General features: G+C 40.7%; 1 protein-coding gene across 1 annotated transcript in view; it reads left to right on the forward strand.

Annotated features, from left to right (window-relative positions):
- Positions 1 to 21,583, forward strand: part of LOC144583846 (vomeronasal type-2 receptor 26-like) — a 31,494-nt gene that overhangs the window by 5,604 nt on the left and 4,307 nt on the right. Inside the window, exons 4-5 of the mRNA XM_078378748.1 lie at positions 398 to 610; positions 5,157 to 5,361. Of these exons, the coding sequence (XP_078234874.1) occupies positions 398 to 610; positions 5,157 to 5,361 (418 nt within the window). The remainder of the gene's footprint in view (positions 1 to 397; positions 611 to 5,156; positions 5,362 to 21,583) is intronic.

Here is a 21,583-nt window from a genome sequence, read left to right on the forward strand (position 1 = left end):
CTCACATAACTGGCTGCTTTGGCAACCCTCTTTTTTTTTTTTTACCAAAACTGCACGGCAGGCTCCAGAGCAAAAGCCCAACCCTTTAAGTGTAGCGGTGGGCAGGGTTTTAGGAGGAAAAGTCCATCTTAAGAGGAAGAAAAGGCTTTAGAATAACGTCAGAACTTTCAAGGACAGATTTCTCAGCTAAGGTTCTTGCAAATTTTAAGACATGGACTTTTAAGATGTTCCATCATCACCCTGCACTTCTTTGGCAGAAACATGAAGTAGGGGACAAGTCTGCATAAAATAGAAGACATATCTGTGACAACAAGGGGCTAGAATTTGTGTAAGCTCAGTTATCTATAAATATAACAGATTCCTTTTATAACCAGTGTTGGACTCTCTCACAACCTAGCTCCACCCTTTCCTGAAAAACATCCGCTTTAACAATGGAGCTGGTCAAGAAGTGGTGTTTGAGAATGGAGGATTTCCCACTGGTTATGATATCATCAACTGGGTCACTTTTCCCAATCACTCCTTCCTTAAAAATAAGGTTGGAGAAATTTCGCCAAGTCAAACCTTCTCCATCAATGAGGAAGCCATTGAGTGGCACAGAACATTAAAGCAGGTAGGAGTGATGCAGTTATTAATGCATCTAAGATTCTCCATTGATGGGAATGGGACTGCTCTCTGGGTTTTGTGCCGTTTCTGCTGTGTACCAATCAGTTAATGTGATGGATGTTTTATTGATTCTATTAAAAATAGCACAACTGCTAGAGATATTTTTGCATGAACCCAAGGAAGAAATTACAACATTTATCTTTAGAAAGTGAGAAAAAGGAAAGGGAAGAGAGGAGAAGAGAAGGAAACACAACAGCTTTTAATCTAGGGCCCAAGCTGCAATCTGTATTCTCTGAGACATTCTTCTGCCAGTTTTAAAAATTTTCTTCTATTTTGTTCCCTACACAAGCATCCACGTGTGATATTCAATTTGTGAATTCATAGTTTTACATTTAAAATTTAAAATGGTGGACTCTAAAATTTATGTTATTAACAGTGTGGCCATGGATAATTTTTAAGATGGAAAGCTGACAGGAATAATCATTTTAGGTTAAATATTTTTACTCCCCCTGCCGCTTTTTCAGAAGCTGGCTAAATGGATGGAGGAACAAGCAGGTTTTAGAAAGGGCCATAACACAGTACTGTAGATCAAATCTACGTGCTACATCATCTTGTACAGTGGTGCCTCACTTTACGATTGCCCTGTTTAACAATGAAACCGCGTTATGATGAACTTTTTGCAATCACTTTTGCAATCACAAAACAATGTTTCCTATGGGGGAATTTCGCTTTGCGATGATCAGTTCCCTGCTTCGGGAACCGATTCTTTGCAAAACGACGATTTTCTAACAGCTGATCGGCAGTTTCAAAATGACCACTGGGTAAACAAAATGCCCCCCCGCTGTTTTCTGGGATGGATTCCTTGCTGCACAGGCAGCGAAAATGGCCGCCCTATGGAGGATCTTTGCTGGACGGTGAGTTTACAGCCCTTTGGAACAAATTAAACGGGTTTTAATGTGTTTCAATGAGTTTTTCTTTTCGCATTACGACATTTTCGTTCTACAGTGATTTCGCTGGAATGAATTAACGTCGTAATGTGAGGCACCACTGTATGTAAATATACCACCAGGCCATTCAAATGGCTGTTCACAGCTTTTAATGACTTCTCCGCATTTGGAACAATCACCAAAAACCACCTGTGAGTTAAGCTCACAGAGACCAACATCGGTAAGAGACTCCTAACCCTAATACAAGAACTATACTCCAACACAAGGTTGAGGGTAAGGATTAGCACAGATGGAAGGCTGACAGAGGAAATTCATACTAACAAAGGGGAAAAACAAGGGTGCTTACACCCCTACTTTTTAACTTTTATATTAATAATATTGTAACAGCTTTAAACCATCCAGATCATTTTCCCTCCCTCAACTGGGAACTATAAGATTGCAAGCCTTATATATGCCGATGACATTGTATTATTATCTATGAACAAAAAGAGACTAAGAGAAGCGTAAATAAGCTCCAAGAGTTTAACCACCTAGAGCAACTAAAAATAAATAATACAAAATCTAAAGTGATGATTTTTGGAAAGCATCCCCCCAAATTTAGCTGGACTATAGGTGAAAATAAAATAGGACATGTCCAGACCTTCCAGTATCTAGGAGTACATTTTGATGAGGAAAAACTGCTGGAAATCCCAGATACAAAGCATGAAAATATCGGTTCAGAAATCTAGCCATGCTGTGGTCAAATTTTTTCATTCTAAAGGTGGCAAACTAGTAACCCCAGCTTTAAAAGTCTTCTCAGGAAGGGTCATCTCTCAAATCCTTTACGGAATTGAGATCTGGGGTATGAATCAGAACAACCTACACCATCTGGAAGTAGTACAGAATAAATTTCTGAGACACATCCTCGCGGCACCCCAGGGGACTCCAGAAGCTTTTCTTAGAACAGAGACAGGCATAGTGTCCATTAAAACCAGGGCAACTCTCACTATATTCTCTTACTATAAGAGGGTGATGGATATGCCTGACCACTGTCTACCTAAACGTTGTATGGTAGAGCAATGGAAGAGTGGTGGCTGGACAACTTCAGTTCAAACCCTACTAAAATCTAAATCCCTCTCCACAGATATTTTTTGTTTTTTTCTGGGTTTAAACGAATGTTGAGGGACTGGTTCTACAAATTGGATAACGACCAGGACTTAGCCTTCAAACTTCTGTCACTGGTACCATCTGCTGAAAATTAACTGCTCAATGGCATAATACTTATATACGCTTACTTTTGCCTCCTTGAGAACCGCATTCTCAGAACTCTGTTTCCAAACCATGCCTACTGCTGTCTTAGATGGCAGGTATATAAATGTCCCTAAACATCTAAGGCTACATATTTACGGAGCAGGTGAGAGAGGATGTTGTGCACTATTTACTGTCAGCTCTATCAAAACTCTAGAGAAAATCTCTTGGGTAACATTTTGGCTGCTCTACAGTAGGAAAGGTGGTCAGGTTACTTTTGGACTGTGACCCTTATGTTACATACAGAACAGCATTGTTTGCAAAAGCGGCCAGAAATATTCGAGCTAATTTCCTGAAAGCCATCGCAATCAATTGTGCGGGGGACTCCCAGATATGGTTTCTTATTATTTTATATGTCTCTGATTTTATCATGATTTTATTTGATCATATTTTTATTTTAAACAATCATAACGGCTTTTACCTAATACAATAAACTTGAACTTGTACTCCCCCTGCCCCAATATCTTAAATCTATATTAGAAATGAGGAATCCATGGGGAAGGAATTGATGCTTCAAGGATAAAAGTACAAACTACAGCATTTCCGAATGAATAAATGGATGGAGGGATGGAGGGATGGAGGGATGGATGGAGGGATGGATCAGAGCAGTAACAAAATGAACAATAAAACAGGACTCTGTCAATAAAGTAGCAGAGTTAAAGTTTATATAATAAAAACTATCTAGATACTTTTAAATTCTAAGTCTCAATTGAGCACATGATAGAAGGTTATCATCATCACAGAAGGTGAATTATCATTCTCCTTAGTACTGAAACCCCTGTCCTGAACTCCACATTGTTGGATTCTATGCTCTTGCACAGATGTAGAGGAATTCTAGGTATGTGAGTCAATCCCATGAGAAAAAAAAGGGGGGGTTATATGTAAAGAGATTCTTTAAAAAATAAATCTAATGTATTTCTAAGAAACCAAATGATATTTCTCCTGTCTCCCTTTTTAAATACTTAGATGCCACCACATTCCAAATGTGTTGAAAGCTGCCATCTTGGATACAGCAAGATAATACAAGAGGGGAAATCAATCTGCTGCTATAGTTGTAGTCCATGCTCAGAAAACATGGTTTCTTACCAGATCGGTATGTGACAACAGACAAGATTTTAATAAGAATATTTATGTTGGAAATGTTTGTTTTGCACCTTACAACTTCCATGATTGGCCTTCTTAAGCTGCTCCCTCTGATACCATGAAGTTGAAGATCTAAAATTATCCGCATCTCTCTACAAAGTACATTATTTCAGTAATTATTTTAAATTTCAGAGGAATTATTCCTATGTAAGTCACAAATGTCCTAAATTATGATTACATGAGTATAAAATGCAATAGGAAATATGTTAGATGAAAAAGACAAAAGACTGCCATATAGTTGAAGGCAATAACTATCACAGGAAAGAATATCCATCCATCCATCCATCCATCCATCCATCCATCCATCCATCCATCCATCCATCCATCCATCCATCCATCCATCCATCCATCCATCCATCCATCTATCCATCCATCCATCCATCCATCCATCTATCTATCTATCTATCTATCTATCTATCTATCTATCTATCTATCTATCTATCTATCTATCTATCTATCTATCTATCTATCTATCTATCTATCTATCTATCTATCTATCTATCTATCCGTCCGTCCGTCCGTCCGTCCGTCCGTCCGTCCGTCCGTCCGCCCGCCCGCCCGTCCGCCCGTCCGTCCGTCCGCCCGCCCGCCCGCCCGCCTATGTCTGTCTAGTATATATGCAAGTGCACACACACACACACACAGAGAGAGAGAGAGAGAGAGAGAGAGGAGGTAACCTAATGTCTGAATTTATTCCTTTCAGATGCTGCTGTTTGTGTCAAGTGTCCAGAAGATAAATATCCAAATGAAAACAAAGACCAATGCATCCCCAAAACCATATCTTTCCTTTCTTATCAAGAGCCTCTGGGGATTGTTTCAACTGTCTCTACAATCTCTTTTTCTCTCATCACTTGTTTTGTGATGCAAACTTTTCGTAAGAATTGGGATACTCCCATCGTCAAAGCAAACAACCAGAGCCTCACTTGCATCCTTCTCATCTCCATTCTTCTTTGCTACCTGGCCACTCTCTTATTCCTTGGAAAACCCGAGAAGGTGACCTGCCTTCTTCAGCAACCCATCTTTCTCATCTTCTTCTCTGTTGCCATTTCCTGTGTGTTGGCAAAAACCATCATTGTGATTTTGGCCTTCATGAGCACCAAGCCAGCCAGCCAAATGAGGAAAGGGCTAGGGAAAATACTGGGAAACACTGTTGTTGTTTCTTGTTCTCTTGTTCAGGTGTGCATTTGCGTTGCATGGCTATCAACCTCTCCTCCATTCCCAGGTGCTGACATGCACTCTCAGACTGGGGAAATCTTACTGCAGTGCAAGGAGGGGTCCCTCACCATGTTCTACTGTGCTCTCGGCTACCTTGGATTTCTCTCCAGCATAAGCTTCACTCTGGCTTTTCTAGCTAGAAAACTGCCTGATGCTTTCAACGAAGGCAAGTTCATCACCTTCAGCATGCTGGTGTTTTGCAGTGTTTGGATCTCCTTCATTCCTGCTTACCTGAGCACCACGGGGAAGAACGTAGTGGTTGTGGAAATTTTTGCCATCTTAGCCTCTAATACTGGTCTCTTAGCTTGCATCTTTCTTCCTAAATGTTATGTAATTATTTTCAGAGCTGATCTCAACTCCAGGATGTGTCTTAAAGAGAAAAAGAAGCATTCGACCTGAGTCTCGCCAGTTAAAGCATTTAATTTTTAGTTTGATTTCCCTGTATTCATCAAAGAATATTTTCAACTAGGCCAATGGTTCCCAAACATTTTGGACTCAAGTCTTCCTTCATTATCTGACCACTGGTTGTGGCTTCCCTTGCTCAGAGGGGCCATCTGGGTTCTCTCTCACACCAGGAGCAGGACTGTGACGTCATTACCAGCCATCCTACCTCCTCTCCTTCCCCCCATGCATATGGCTTCCATTTCCAGTTTCTTTATAGAGCTCTGCAAGTGAGAGAGGAGCTATTCATATGTCACAAAAGGGTGACTACTGGATCTTTTGTATCCCAAGAAAAACAATATTAAATAGCAAAGGACTTCACAAGACAGATCAATAAATGCAAAATTAATATACTTTATTACCTATTGATTGCAATTCTGTATAAAGGGGTTTCATGCATTCAGTACATTCACACCACATACATACTCACCAAGGACAGAAGAATTCTTTATTTGCATTGTCCAAGTTCCAAAGAAAGTAGTTAGTTCCAAAAGTCTTTTTGTCTCAGCAGACCAATTATGGTTGCCCAGACCCTCTTTTTATATTCTTTTTAGGCAGGTTGCTAGCTGGGCTTGCACATTGGATTTTTCTTTGTCTCAGGTTGCTATTTATTTATTTTTATTTGATTTATTTGATTTATATCCCAGCCATCTGGTCTGGTCGACCACTCTGGGCAGCTTCCAATAAGGTGTATACGAAAAAACATAAGAATTTTACAAACAGTCCATAACACATACAAAAATAAAACAAATAATAAATGAAAGAAAAAATAAAGAAAGAATTAAATATTGACAGGAGGGAAGGCCTGAACATACAACCATGTTTTTAGTTGACTCTTAAAAGTGCCCAGCATAGGGGCCCCACGAATAACCATAGGAAGTTTATTCTAGAGGCGAGGAGCCACCGCCGAAAAGGCCGGGTTTCGTTTCCTTTCCTTCTGGGCCTCCCTCGGCGTTAGGCTCCTCAGCCTTACCTCCGGGCTCGTGCGGGTGATCCGAGTAGATCTAGGTGGGAGCAGGCGTTCCGCCAAGTATTGGGGTCCTAAACCGTTTATCTGGGCATGCACATTAGATATTTCTTTGTCTCCCCCTAGATATATGTTCCTTATCACTCATTATGAAGTATGGAATGTTTAATGTGTCTTCCATCACTTAGTAGACAGGTGTGGAATCTGCTTTGCTCAGGAGGATCCTCGTACCAGGGTGTGACATGCAAGGTGAGAGGGTAGAAACTCTTGCCAGAGTGTTTTCCTCCCTCAAAAAGGAACAAGAGGCACAGAAAGACCCGTCTACACCACCGGTCGAGACTAACCATCGGGGAGTGGATACCCAGGAATTAGAGTGGGGACTGTCAAAGATGACAATGGCCACTCAGACTGGGAGTGAGTTGGTGGGAAGAGAAGAAAGAGGCAGGTCCATCGTAGAGGCAGGAATGGGAAATATAAAAGGGGAGTTGGACATAATACCGGGGGGTTGGGAAATAGTATGGATAGAGGACCCATGGACTGGGAAATGGGAGAAGGTGCAGGTCTCTAGGGAAGAAACTAATTATAGATGGAGAAGAGGGCTGCCCCAGCATCCTTCCTATTGGGGTGAGTCGGAAGCCAAAGAGTTGTGCAGGTGGCCCAGGGAGGAAAAGGAGGTGGTAGAAAGGGAGGAAAAAGAACATCGGTTATGGCATCTGGAGGAAGCCCAGAGGAGGGGATACCTGATGGACCGTGGGAAGACCCTTATGAGTCAGAGGGGCGGGATGAAGAGACCACCCCATTATTAAACCCTGAAACTGAGGCTGCTGAGATGGAAAGGGACCTTGGAACGACTCAAAGTGTAACCCCTTTAACAAAGACGATTGGATGCCCTCATTCGACTCGTTGGTAATGAGAGAAAATGCAGATGTTGAGTTTACGCATACTGACTTGCTGTTACATGTTCCAATAAAGCATAGTTATGATTTTCCAACACAAGTTTCCCCAGGGTCTCTTTTGAAACCAGAGGAGGTAAAATTTGAACCCTCACATGGGTCTTCTTAATCTCCTTTGCTCTACTCTCAGCAGCATAAAATGTGTTCTGTCAACTTAGTTCAAAACATTCACAGTTCAAAAGTTAAATATCTCACAATGAAGGCTTCTAGATAGAAATTTCTAGATAGAAATACAAAGTCCCATAGTTCCTCTGGTTCTGTTGGTCTCCATCTTGGTGTCCTATCTTTTGCTCTGGTTTTCGCGAAGGCTTTCACGGCCGGAATCTAATGATTGTTGTCCTCTGAAGATGCCGGCCACAGTGACTGGTGAAACGTTAGGAAGAACAACCTTCAGAACACGGCCAAAGAGCCCGAAAAACCCACAGCAACCATTTCTGTCTGGTTCTTCACCTGACCCAGGCCAAGCATGTACATGCTTTACACATAGAGCTCCCAAGGTGACCTGTCAAGCATTTCCACTAGGGACCATAGAGATGGGGAAAGCAGAGGTAGGCATATGGCTTCCACTTCTAGTTCCTTTAGACATAGAGCTCTGCAAGTAATAACTATTCATAGAGGTATGACCAACTTCTCTAGCACTTTCAGAGCCCTGTGTCTAAAAGAATAGGAAGTGGAGGCTCTGTGCCTTCAAAGCTCTATGTTCTATCCCTTTTCCCATGGCGCTTCCACCTGGGATTCATGGCTTCCCCTGGAGCCATGGCAGACAGTTTTTGAACCCCTGATCTAAGCTGATTGATTTGTTGTTAATTTTGAAGGGTGGGCATACTATTTCAATTTAAAATATGACCTACTATCATTTTCTTAGCATGCAGAAAAAAAGAGGCAAGACATAAATTGGAAATAGCTCAACCCACAATTTACTTTCAGTGTTGCAAAGAGGAGGCAGGAGATATGCAGGATTTCTATGGACTTCATGGAGGCCTTCCTTTTTTCACTTTTGACTCACTGACTGGCTTCAGCACAATCTGAAGAGATGAGAAATGCTGGAATTACAAAACAGTTGACACTGAACAGTTTTAATGAAAGTTTGCCATATGTGCCCAACAATGGCATCTTTTTGGATGGCTGTTTCAAACCACCAGCAAATGATGTGGTGAAACCATTCCTGAACTGTACCATTTCAGTTGCCTTTCTTTCCATAGAAAGTTGACCTCACTCTCTATTTCCCCTCAGTTAGCTACCTAATTATTGTGAAGAAGAGAAAAATGTTCCTTACAGTGCACACAATGGGGGTGACCAAAGCTTTTATCAACAGCTCAGCTTCAGAAACCTAAATCAGAATGAACATCTTGTTCCTACAAGCTTAAAGTCAATGAAGGTTGATTCATAAGTGAAGGTCAACACTTATATACTTTGTCCAGCCACTAAAAAGGACAATGGTCCAGCATAGGAAGAGCTAAGACTTAGAATCACACTCAGTAGTGTTCCTTCATTTGAACGACAAATGACCCTCATTTGATGACCAAGAGGTACTAATTTTGGACCAAGAAGAAAGATGGTTTGAGGAGGGGTCAGGGAGGCCATAGATTTGGATATAGAAAATCCCTTACTCAACAGGGGTGGAGGCCTCAGACACAATCTGTCCCCTATTTATCATCCTGCCCTTTCATCTGTCCCCAGAAAGATTAGAACAACACACACTGGAAAGACCATTGTTAACAGCTGCTAACAACCCATGACAATGGATGGAGAAGGACTGCAGAGGTGGGATTTTCACTCACTCACCCCCTCCATTGCCCATCTAAAGAGCCTATTCAGTCCAGAAGGAAGTGAAATCAATGTGGAGGAATTATCAGGAGTCTCCTACGAATCTCCTAAGACTGAAGAAGCTACTTGGATGAGTAACGAAATGCTTCAACCCAATAGGAAAGAAATCTAGTTGCCATGACTCGACTTCTAGAGTCCATATCAGAAAGGGAATCTGCAATGTGTCAAGAGTGTCACACATATGCAGCCATATAAAGACGTAAACGGCTTAGGACCTGGTTAGCTAAAGGACCGCCTTCTTCCATATGAGCCTGCCCGTCCTCTAAGATCAAGCCAGGAGGCCCTTCTGAAGGTGCCATCCCTGAAAGAGGTGAGGGGGATGGCATGTCGTAATAGGGCCTTCTCGGCTGTTGCCCCCCAACTTTGGAATGCCCTCCCTATAGAGATCCGACTGGCTCCAACACTCTTGGCTTTTCAGCGCCAGGCAAAGACCTTTCTCTTTAGCCAGCATTTTAATTAAACAGTATTTCCTAGCTGGCCACATGAGCAGCAGGACTTATTAATTTTAATGTTTTAAGAATTATTTTAATATATGACATTTTATATTGTCTTTAAAAATGTTTTTAATGTTTTTAAGTTTTAATGTTATACGCCACCCAAAAGCCACTGGTAGTGGTGCAGCTAAAAAATATTGTAAATAAATAAATAAATAAATAAATAAATAAATAAATAAATAAATAAATAAATAAATAAATAAATAGATAAATAGATATTATTGATAAAAAAGTAAAGATTCCCCTTGACATTTTGTCCAGTTGTGTCCGATTCTAGGTTGTGGTGCTCATCTCTGTTTCCAACTCATAGAGCTAGCATTTGTCTGAAGACAATCTTCTGTGGTCATGTGGCCAGCCCGACTAGACATGGAATGCCATTACCTTCCCATCATGCTTGTACCTATTTATCTGCCCCATTTTTGCATTTTGCATGCTTTTGAACCGCTGGGTTGGCAGGAGCTGGGACAAGCGACGGGAGCTCACTCCGCCGTGTGGATTCGATCTTATGTCTGCAGGTCTTCTGACCTTGCAGCACAGAGTCTTCTACGGTTTAACCCACAGCACCACCACATTCCTCATATGATTAATACTTCCAATGATTATATAGGGTTGAACCATGGATGCAAATGGAGATATTAGTGTCTGAAGATTAGTTAATTAAGCTGAAGATATCTTCTCATCTTTGAGATCACCTTGAGTATCATTCAATGCCCTATCTTTGGCTTCAAACGACAAGGCGGCATGTATAAAGAGAACATGGCATGATGGCATGTGAATTAATTTAACATTTTGTCTGAGCATCTCCGACCAGATAGGGATACCACAAGGATCGTGAAGAAACCCTTGCCATGCCTGAATGTTACTTTTCATTTCCCTATTTCCATGTAGCCTCTTAGATGGAAACTTTACCTGTCGGTGCTTTCCAGTGTTGTACTAAATGAACTAAATGAAGATGTGCCCTATATTTCCACATACCTAGATTCATTATGTTATTGTTCATGTGTCGATTCTCCATTGTTAGATTTTGTTTTACATATCTCATTTAAATGTATTGTTTAGTTGTGTGATTTACATTTTTGTTCTTACTTTACTAATTTTAAAAAATATATAAATAATAATAATTAATAAAGTAACTAATAAATATTCCATGGTCACATCTTTTCTCATAAGGAGCCAGCACAAATAAAATCATGGACCTCTATTTGAAAAAACAAACACAAATTAACAGCCTGATTCATTCTAAGTTCTGATGGTAGCAGAGAAAATAGTAACATAATGTTACAAGGCTAACTTTCACCTCATTTTCAGACAAACAAAAAGGGATCCAAAAATTCATTCAACACCAAAATTATGCACATGTGACCACTCCACAAACCTGTTAAGCTAGGAAAAACATGGCCTCAATAATAATTATGTCACAGTTCAAAATAGACTGCAAAACATTTTTTGTTGTTACATGCATAGAAAAGAAATGCCGTCAGGGAAATGTTGAGATTACCTGCAGTATCCTTCAGTCCCCTCGCTCTGGCTGCAAATGCCCAGGTATTGACACTGTAATTATGGAAAGTACAGTTGTTCCAATTGTTTTTATGGAGTGAAAAAATAATATCTACTGTACATAGATTAAAATGTTGAAGAATAAATTTGGAGTGTAGTTTGAAAGTGGGAGAAGGCAAAATTGAAGGCCAACTTGGTCATCGACTGTCCCTGCTTTAAGCATGCTCAGGAATGTTGTGGTATAGTTGTAACATGTGTAGGTGTACATTAAATTGTGAATGCTTGTTATTGTGGTTGTGGATGTATCTACAGCTCCCTGTTCTTGTATGCGAAGAACTGAGAGGAAAATGGACTTTTCCTAGAACAATTCAAGACAATTTTTATAGACCTGGAGAAGTAATTTTGGGTGGCAATCTTCCTCTAATAAAATCTTTTATGGATTTGTTCAATTTTACACGTATTCCAGATGCGACTCATTCTGGTTCTCTGTAAGTTATTCTTTTTTTTTCTTTTTACTGGCAGCAACAATAATAAAAAACTAAATGGGAAATCAAAATTTAGGAGAAAACTGGATAGTTTCCATGTCTGAATGTGAAAAATTTCTCACAGGCATAAGAGAGGAGACAGTTTCTAGTTATTGCTCAAATGCTTTTTCAACTGGCATATAGACTGTACAGAGAAGAATACGAATCGCAAGAATGTAGTGCTGTCCTTTGAGAAAAAATACTAAAACATTCATGAATCTTACTGAATATGAGTACAATAAATCTTCTCAGTTCACTTTGATATATATCCAAAATATTATCACTGCATAGCTGTCAGCAGAAGGTAATCTCAGATTACTTATATTTCCTCTTTAAAAAAAATAGCCTATACAAACTAACAGAAGCAGATGAAGCAGAGGAGCACAGAAGCAGGAGGAGGATGGGCATTGATGTCTGAGAAATTTTATGCTGGCAAAAAGGCAGATGAATGTTATGAGAAGAATTTTTGTTTAGTCCAGGGCTCTGACAAAATGAATCTTTTTACAAATGTATCAGAGACCTTCATTTAGATGCCTCAAGCAAAATGATGATTGTGATTGTTATGAATTCTTTTGAGTAAACTAACCTAGAATTTTCAAAATTTCTCTTTCACAAAGATAGATGCTTTTCGCATATGGGATATCTTTGTTTAACACTTCCACATTATTTTCATGCATATACTTCTACAGAAATTTTATATGAATGCTAAATAATATACTTTAAAAATTAGCAAACAGAAACGTTGTATAGTCTTTTTTTCTCTACCCTGAAAGGCAGAATAATTATGCTAGGGTTAGATGACTTATTTTTAATGCTACGAATGATTTTTGACTTTCATGAAAAATGAATAAATAAAACAAACAAAGAAACAAAGAAACAAATAAAAAAAATCTTCTCCCCAGGAGGGAAATGTTGATATGTATGAAACTTTCTCACAAAGTACCTCCTTTCTCCTTCGAGCCTATTCAATCAGAAGCCAAAGAACAGGGTTTAATGTGTGTTATGTGGTCTATAGGTGAATAGAAATGTTATTCAGAACTTGAGATAAATATACAATAAATGCATTTTGGGTGAGGACTCTGTGGGATCTGGGCCCTGTTCTTTCTGGAAACCCACCAGAAAGGCCGTAATTTTGTTTTTTGCCTCAGAATTCTGAAAGGCTATCCTTAAACAAGGAAGACTCTACCCCAACACTCCCTGCTATACAATGAACAAAACTATTCTCATGTGAAAGCAGCATACTTTTCTCTAATGTACTTGCCTTTCTCATGTTGGTATCTATCAGAGATTCGACAATTGTTGTATTCACCTGTCATGCTAGTTCAAGACTCGTTCAGTGGTGTGCTAACAGATATTTCTATGCATCATTGTTACAGAATAAAGCTCAAACATTATCAGCACTTCCTGTCTATAGATTTTGCCATTCATGAGATCAACAACAATCCAAGACTCTTGAACAATGTAACTCTAGGAATTCATGTCTATGATAACCTATTTGACACCAAAACAACTTATGAGACTCTCCTGGATCTTCTGTCTGCACAAAAAAAGAATATACCCAATTACAGATGTGATAATAAAAATGTATGGTCTGTGATCGGAGGACTCACAGTACAAAACTCCATCCAGATGGCTGATATCTTAAATAACTATAAGATGCCACAGGTATGCACGTTGTTGCTCATACAGATGTTGTCCTGTTTATGTTCAGCTATTAGCTGCCCCTAATTATAAATTAATGAGCGATTATTGTTAGTATAGTTTTTCTTATCCATTTGTGCTTTCTTCTGCAAAACGGTAGAAAAGTAAGGTAAATAAGGAGATTTTTCAAAGCAATATTGACTCTGATCTTTTTCTGCATGTATTACAAATTCAAAAAAAAAAAAAAGAGTGATTCACAGATTTCATACAGACACCAAAATTCAAGCAGGAATTTGCCACAGCATCAGTGAGATTGCCTCAGTCATGATGGCTGTTGTGTGTCTTCCTGTGCACCTGTTTACATGACTGGCACATGAACAAGCATGAAACAACCATCTTCTTAATTCTCTACAATCTCCTGCCACAACATGCACAACATCACTTACTGAACTGAGGGTTTTGTACTTTGTTATCCTTTAACGGCTGAGCATTACTTGCTTTCCCTTCTGCTTTGGAAACTATTATTTCTTCAAGATCTAAAAATGAATATTTTTCCCACAGCTCATCTATGGTTCCTTTGAAGCTACAATACATGATAACCCAAATTTGCCTTTTTCGTACTGGATGGGACCCAGGGAAACCGAATTTCATCAGTTGGGGCTTGTGCAGCTACTCTTGCACTTCCAATGGACATGGGTTGGCCTCCTGGTGTCTGAAGATGATAAGGGAGAAATGTTTGCAAAGAAATTAGTTCCTCTGTTTGCTCAGAACAACATATGTCTTGCCTTCTTGGAAAGGAATTCAGCAAGTTATTACGATCATAGTAATCTACCTTTTGAAAAAATCAAAAAAGTTATAACAACTGTTTCTTCATCTGATGTTAATGTTATTATTGTTAGTATGGACTCACATTTAATCATTACTTTAATGCTTTTCTTCAAAAATAATGTACCACAAGTAAATTCCTATCTTGGAAAAGTCTGGATAATGCCACCTCAGTGGTATCTTAGTTTTTCACCCACGGGAGATATACATGGTAACAAATTTTTACATGGTGCCTTGTCTTTCTCTGCTCAAGCACATATTGTGCCAAAGTTCCGGGATTTTTTGCATGATTCAAAATCTGATAGTGCATTAACGCATTTTCTCTGTTTGTTCTGGAAAGCTGCCCTCAAATTGTGCAAGCACTGTAGAGAAGAAAACCTGGAAGAGTTTTTCCAAAATGTATTTGACACTGATATGTCCGTTGAGAGCTACAGTGCCTACAATGCTGCCTATGCTGTATCATATGCTTTACATGCGACCCACTTATCTAGAGAAAGAATGTTGCAGGGCAAAAGCAAATTGGACCACTCAGATGTTCACCCATGGCAGGTAAACTCATCCGTCTAATAAAACTGTTTGTATCTGATATAAAATCCCATGGGGACTGTGAAAAGACTTTCCCTGATCAATTAGATAGGTCAGGGGTGCATGGCATGTTTCATCCTGCCGGGTCCCTCCTAGTACTTTTGCATGGTGTGACTGCTGCACCTCCATATACACAAAAATAAACGTATATGCACACAGGAAGCTCAATAGGTGACTTGATCAGTTTTCACACAGAGGCACTAGCGTTATTAGCAAACTAAGAAGAATCCCAGCATTCCTACCTAGAAACACTAGAGTGGATTAAAGTCTATTTTGAAGTATGAATAGAAATGATGGTAAATTACCTTCTCTCAGCAATAATCAAACCACTGGCTGCTTTGGCAAAGGCATTTTTCTACCAAAATTGCAATGGCAAGCTCTAAGGTAAAATACTGACCTTTTAGGTTTAGGGGAGAATAGGGTTTTGGAAGGAATAGTCCCTCGTAAGAAGAAAAAAAAGGCCTTAGTTGATCTTCAGACCTTGCAAGGACAGGTTTGTCTGCAAAGGTTCTTACAGATTTTAAAACACAGACTTTAAAGTACTTCCATCCTCACCCTGAAGTTTTTGGACAGAACCAATTAGCTACTGCAGGACATCGGGGGCAGTCCATGACAGCAAGGGGCTAGAAACTCTACAAGCAGCCCTGGGGTTCTGCATGTGTCCCACAGGCTGAGATAAAACAACTGGCTGAACTGAAGTCATATTGTATAATGGTAACCTCCCAAAATATTGAGGAAATTCTGAAATGATTTCTGTAAATACCACCTTTAATCTATTTTCAGATATCTTAATGGTGAGTAAACATGCTGGGAAATATTGATTATATAATGTATGTTACCATGTCTTCCAAGAGTGAACTTGATAACAAACAGGTTCTCACTAATGTTTGCTTCTTCCTTGGTTCTCATAAACTGATTCCTTATGCATCCTTATGCAAGTATTAAGACAGTTATTAGTAACCCTTCAAATAGTATGGATAATTTTTATCATCTGTGTTGTACTCTCTCCCAACCTAGCTCCACTCTTTATTGAAAAACATCCACTTTAACAATGGTGCTGGACACGAAATAGTGTTTGAGAATAGAGGATTTCCCCTTGGTTATGATATCATCAACTGGGTCACGTTTCCCAATCAAACCTTTGTTAAAAACAAGGTTGGAGTGATTTCACCAAGCCATACATTCTCCATCATGGAGGAAGCCATTGTGTGGCACAGAACATTAGAGCAGGTAAGACTGAATGAGTTATTAATGTATTTAGAATGGGAATAGATATGCTCTCTAGGTCTTGTGTCGTTACTTCTGTAGGTAAAGGTAAAGGTTCCCCTTGACATTCAGTCCCGTCATGTCCGACTCTAGGGTGCAGTGCTCATCCCTGTTTCGAAGCCACAGAGCCAGCGTTTGTCCATAGACATTTTCCATTGTCACGTGGCCAGCACGACTTAGACACGGAATGTGATTACCTTCCAACCGTGGTGGTACCCATTTATTTACTCGCATTTTTCCATGCTTTTGAACTGCTAGTTTGGCAGGAGCTGGGACAAGCAACTTTACTTTATTTTACTTCATTTAGATTTATACCCTGCCTGTCTAGACAAAGTCTACTCGGGGTGGCTTACAAAAAATGATAAAATACAATATAATAATATAGAATAGAATAATATAGTTATTAAAACTTAATAATACAAGCAACTAACTAGTGGATATATACATTGTCAAGATGGGAAATTAAAGAAACGAAACAGTTAATTGACTGGAGGGAAGGCCTGCCTAAAGAGCCAAGTTTTCAAATGGCTTTTTAAATGGCGACAGGAGCTCACTCCATCGCATGTATTCGACTTTACGACTGCTGGTCTTGTGAACCTGCACCACAGAGGCTTCTGCGGTTTAACCCACAGTGCCACCACATCCCTTCTGTAGACCATTCCATTAATAAGATTGATGTTTCAATAATTACAGCTGTTTTTACATTTATTATTAACTAATTAATTAATTAATTAATTAATGAAATAATGAAATAATGAATGAATGAATGAATTAATGAATGAATGAATTAATTAATGAATGAATGAATTAATTAATTAATTAATTAATTAAACTTATATGCCACCCACACTACCCGAAAGTCTCTGGGCGGCTTACAGCATTTAAAATACAATAAAAAGACAAAATAAAAGGGCAAAATAATTAAGATGCAATTAAAATATATATTCTAAAAATTGCCATCAGACCCACAGCTGATATTATTTCAGTTAAAAGCGTTCTGGCACAGGAAGATTTTGACCTGGCGCCGAACTGTCATCAGTGTCGGCGCCAGACAAATCTCAGTCGGGAGGGCATTCCATAGTCTGGGGGCAGCTGCTGAAAAGGCCCTTTCTCTACAAGCCCTCCTTCCTATCTCCTTAAGGGACGACTCTTTCAAAAGGGCCCCCTGGTTAGATTTTAACTGCTGGGTAGGTTCATATGGAAGGAGGCGGTCCTTCAGGTATCCAGGGCCCAAGCCGTTTAGGGCTTTATACGTCAAAACAAGCACTTTGAATTGGGCTCGGGCAGCAACTGGTAGCCAATGTAACAGAATCAGTTTGATATGTTCCCTAGCGGCCCCACCACTCACCAGCTGCGCAGCTCAATTCTGGACCAGCTGCAGTCGTCAGACCTTCTTCAAAGGCAGCTCCTTGTTGAACGCATTGCAGTAATCTATATGAGATGTTACCAGTGCATGTGTAACTGTCATGAGACTCTGTTCGTCCAGGTGGGGCAGTAGCTGGTATAATTTCCACAGCTGAAGGAAGGCGCCTCTAGCCACCGAGTCCATCTGGGCTTCCAGTGTTAGACTGGGGTCCAGGAGCACCTCCAAGCTGCGGACCCTGTCCCTTAGAGGGAGTGTAAACCCAATCAGGGCAGGGAAATGGCCCTCCAACCTGTCTGACGGAGCACCCACTAACAGCACTTCCATCTTGTCTGGATTAAGTTTCAATTTATTAACCCTCGTCCAGTCCATTATCAGGTCCAGACACAAGTTCAGCACAGAAACCGCCTCACCTGGATTGGTGGAAAACGAGAGGTAGAGCTGAGTATCGTCAACATATTGCTGACTTCTCAGCCCAAACCTCCCGATGACCTCTCCCAGCGGTTTCATGTAGATGTTAAACAGCATGGGGACAGTATTGAGCCCTGAGGAACCCCATGACATAAATGCCATGGGACAGAGCAACTGTCCCCCAGCACCACCCTCTGGACACGGTCAGCCAGGAAGGAGCGGAACCAGCATAAAGCAGTGCCCCCAACTCCCAACCCAGCCAGCCTATCCAGAAGAACACCATGGTCGATGGTGTCGAAAGCCGCTGAGAGGTCCAGGAGTATCAACAGGGTCACACTCCCCTTGTCTCTCTCCCGGCAAAGGTCATCATACAGGGTGACCAAGGCAGTCTCTGTACCAAAACCAGGCCTCAAACCCAATTGAAATGGATCCACAAAATCCGTTTCATCCAGCAGCGCCTGGAGTTGCCCAGCTACAACCTGCTCCAACACTTTGCCCAAATAAGGGAGGTTCGCTACTGGTTAGTAATTAACCACTAGCCTTGGGTCCAGGTTAGGCTTTTTAAGGAGTGGATGAATCACTGCCTCTTTCAAGGTGGTAGGGACCACTCCATCTCTCAAAGAGGCGTTCGCGGCCTCCTGGACCCTGGTGCGAGCCCCCCTGGCAGATCTTTTAATTAGCCAGGATGGGCAAGGGTCAAGCGGAGTGGTAGTAGAATGGACAGATCCAGGCACCCTGTCCACATCCTCAGATCTCAACAATTGAAACTCATCCATTAATACTTGACCTAAGCATGGTACACTGGACACATCTTATGATCCTTATGATACATGAAGTCAAAGAGGAGATTACACCATTTACCTTCAGGAGGGGAGAAAAAGACAAGGAAAGAGAAGTGAAAAGAAGACAACAACTTTAAAAACATTAATACAGGACCCAAACTGAAACTGTTGTTTGAGACATGTTATGCCATTTTTAAAAAAGATTTATTTATTCATTTATTTGTTCACTAACATATAGATAAAAGCAATCTACTGTAAAACCTTCTAAAGTCTGAAACCTTCATTTCATGATAGGAAATGAAAAAAATTCTGATTGATCTCTACAGAGGTCATATTAACTTATCATTCTATGAAGTACTGATAGCCCCTGTCTTGAACATCTCACTGTTGGATTCCAGGCACAGAAGTGGAGGGAGTCTAGGCCTGTGGGTCAACCCCATGGAAGAGCAGAGCTGTGTGTGTTTTTTTAATGTAAAGAACATTTTTAAAATAGATGTAATGCATTTTTTAAAAAATAAGATTTCTCCTATTAACCTTCCTTTTTAAAAACTTAGATACCTCCACATTCAAAATGTGTTGAAAGCTGCCATTTTGGATACAGCAAGATAATGCAAAAGGGGAACTCAATCTGCTGCTATAGTTGTACTCCATGCTCGGAAAACATGATTTCTTATCAAATTGGTATGTGACCATAGACAGGGTTTTCATAAGAATATTTGTGTTGGAAATGTTTGTTTTGCATATTACAACCATTCCACAGTTGGTCTTTTAAAGCTTCTGTTCCCTTTCTCGATATCATTAAGTCCAAGTTCAAAAATTGCTTATCTGCATTACTCTACCTTTGTCCAATACTTTAGCAATAATTTTAATAACTGCAGAGAAATGGTTCCTATATAAATCAAAATGTACTAAATTATGGTTTCATGAGTACGTTTTTTTTTTCATTTTTTTTCCTGGGGTTTCCTTTTGTCTCCTGACCACATGGCCTGGGGGTGGGGCCTAGGGGTGGGACTTCCTGCTGTAAAAGAGCATGTCCCAGGACCCTGGACTCTTTTCCCTAGGAAGCTGGGCTGAGGGCGAAGGCCAGGTCTGTTTGCATGGATGCCATGCTGAGTTTTTTTTTCCTGGGGTTTCCTTTTGTCTCCTGACCACATGGCCTGGGGGTGGGGCCTAGGGGTGGGACTTCTTGCTGTAAAAGAGCATGTCCCAGGACCGTGCGCCTAACGGCGCGCGTAATTCTCAAATTTTGTATCTGGCCTTAATATGGTAAATAGGAAAGCCAGTTAGATTTGCATAAGCCGGGGAGTTAGGAAAGTTTTAAGGATCAGATCATACTTTTGCACTATTAAAGAGCAGGCCGGGTAGGTGGGGCTCATCAGCCATGGAAGGCAGCCCATCTAGGAGAAGGAAAACTCAGATTTCAAACCTCCACTGCCTTGTGGCTATATCCACCAATGGAAAGGGCTTCAGGAGTTAACCTCGAGGTAAAATCCGGAGCTGGAGTCCCGAAGGCAGCTCGTGTCGTTCTGCCAACTCCTGCGACGTTGCTGGAACCAGTCGTATTGGCTCTTGCCTTTCCATTGGACCATTTCAGCAATGTGGAGAGGGGGGATCTGCTGCTTGGGTAACAGCCTATCCTCCATATTACCTTACCCGGGCTTCATGCTCTGGAGAGGACACTTCTCGATTCAGAGCATGTTACCATAGTCTCTCGAGACTGAAGGATGCCTATGATGGAGTATAAAATATAATCATATCGCAAATATGTTAGGTGAAAAGGACATGAAACCATTACATAGTTCAACACAATAATTATCACAAAAAAGTATTTTTATGCACTTTGGAAACTATATGTTCAATATGTTTACATGAATATCTGTTGGCAAAATACTTTGATCATACCACTTCTTATTTTTTATCCCCCACAAAAAACATACAACTTTTTGCCCGCCCAATTGGGTGACATGCATGCAGGCAAAAGTCACAAAATTTGTATGTTTATATGTTAGAAGTAGTGACATAATGGATAAGATTATTTAAACATGAGCACAGTTCAAAGTGGTGTTAGTAGGTAATACGTGTTGGGCAAGGTGCATGCAGGATGGCACACAAAGTGAGGTGATGGGGCGAGGGTTAAGGAGGGTTAAGGCGAGCCCTTAAAGGCTGCTTCCCTATGCCATCATACCTTTTCACTGGATCATTGGCCCCCTCACCTACCCTTTGTAAGGAGTGAGCTTCGCTTGTCATTTTGGGTCCAGATGGGACTTTGGGGGCTGCCCTTGATTGACAGGAGCAGGTATGTTTTCACCCATCCCATTTTCAACCTTTTGTTATTTGATAGGGTGAGGTGTAAATTATATTATGGTCACACTGGTGGATAGTGGCGGATGACATGAGTTTGAAGGTGAGTTCAAGTGGGCACCCAACAGGGGTGTGAGTCATCCCACCTTGAGTGTCAAATGCCTGCTGCTTTTGGTACTGGGATGGGGAGGAGGCGGGGGTCTCCTGGGGCATGAATCGAATTGAGTCCTGAGTCTCATTTGGGCTGCACCCTTGGGGGCTTCCAAATTTTACCAGATCACAGCCAGTTAAGGCTTGTGTCTGGGAAAGGCCAGTTCCAGGCACACAGCTGACTCCACCCTACTTTAGGCTCATTTTGAAGCAGATGTTGTATTATTGTGTTCACATTCAATAAAGTGTGGCCCATGTTTAACTCATCTCCTGTGTCATGCCTCATCACTCTGGGCTGGGTGGGCAATATCTGACTTCCCAAAAAGCTACCGTATTTTTCGCTCCATAAGACTCACCTCTC

This window comes from Pogona vitticeps, chromosome 6 (assembly GCF_051106095.1).
Source record: "Pogona vitticeps strain Pit_001003342236 chromosome 6, PviZW2.1, whole genome shotgun sequence".
NCBI lineage: Eukaryota > Metazoa > Chordata > Lepidosauria > Squamata > Agamidae > Pogona > Pogona vitticeps.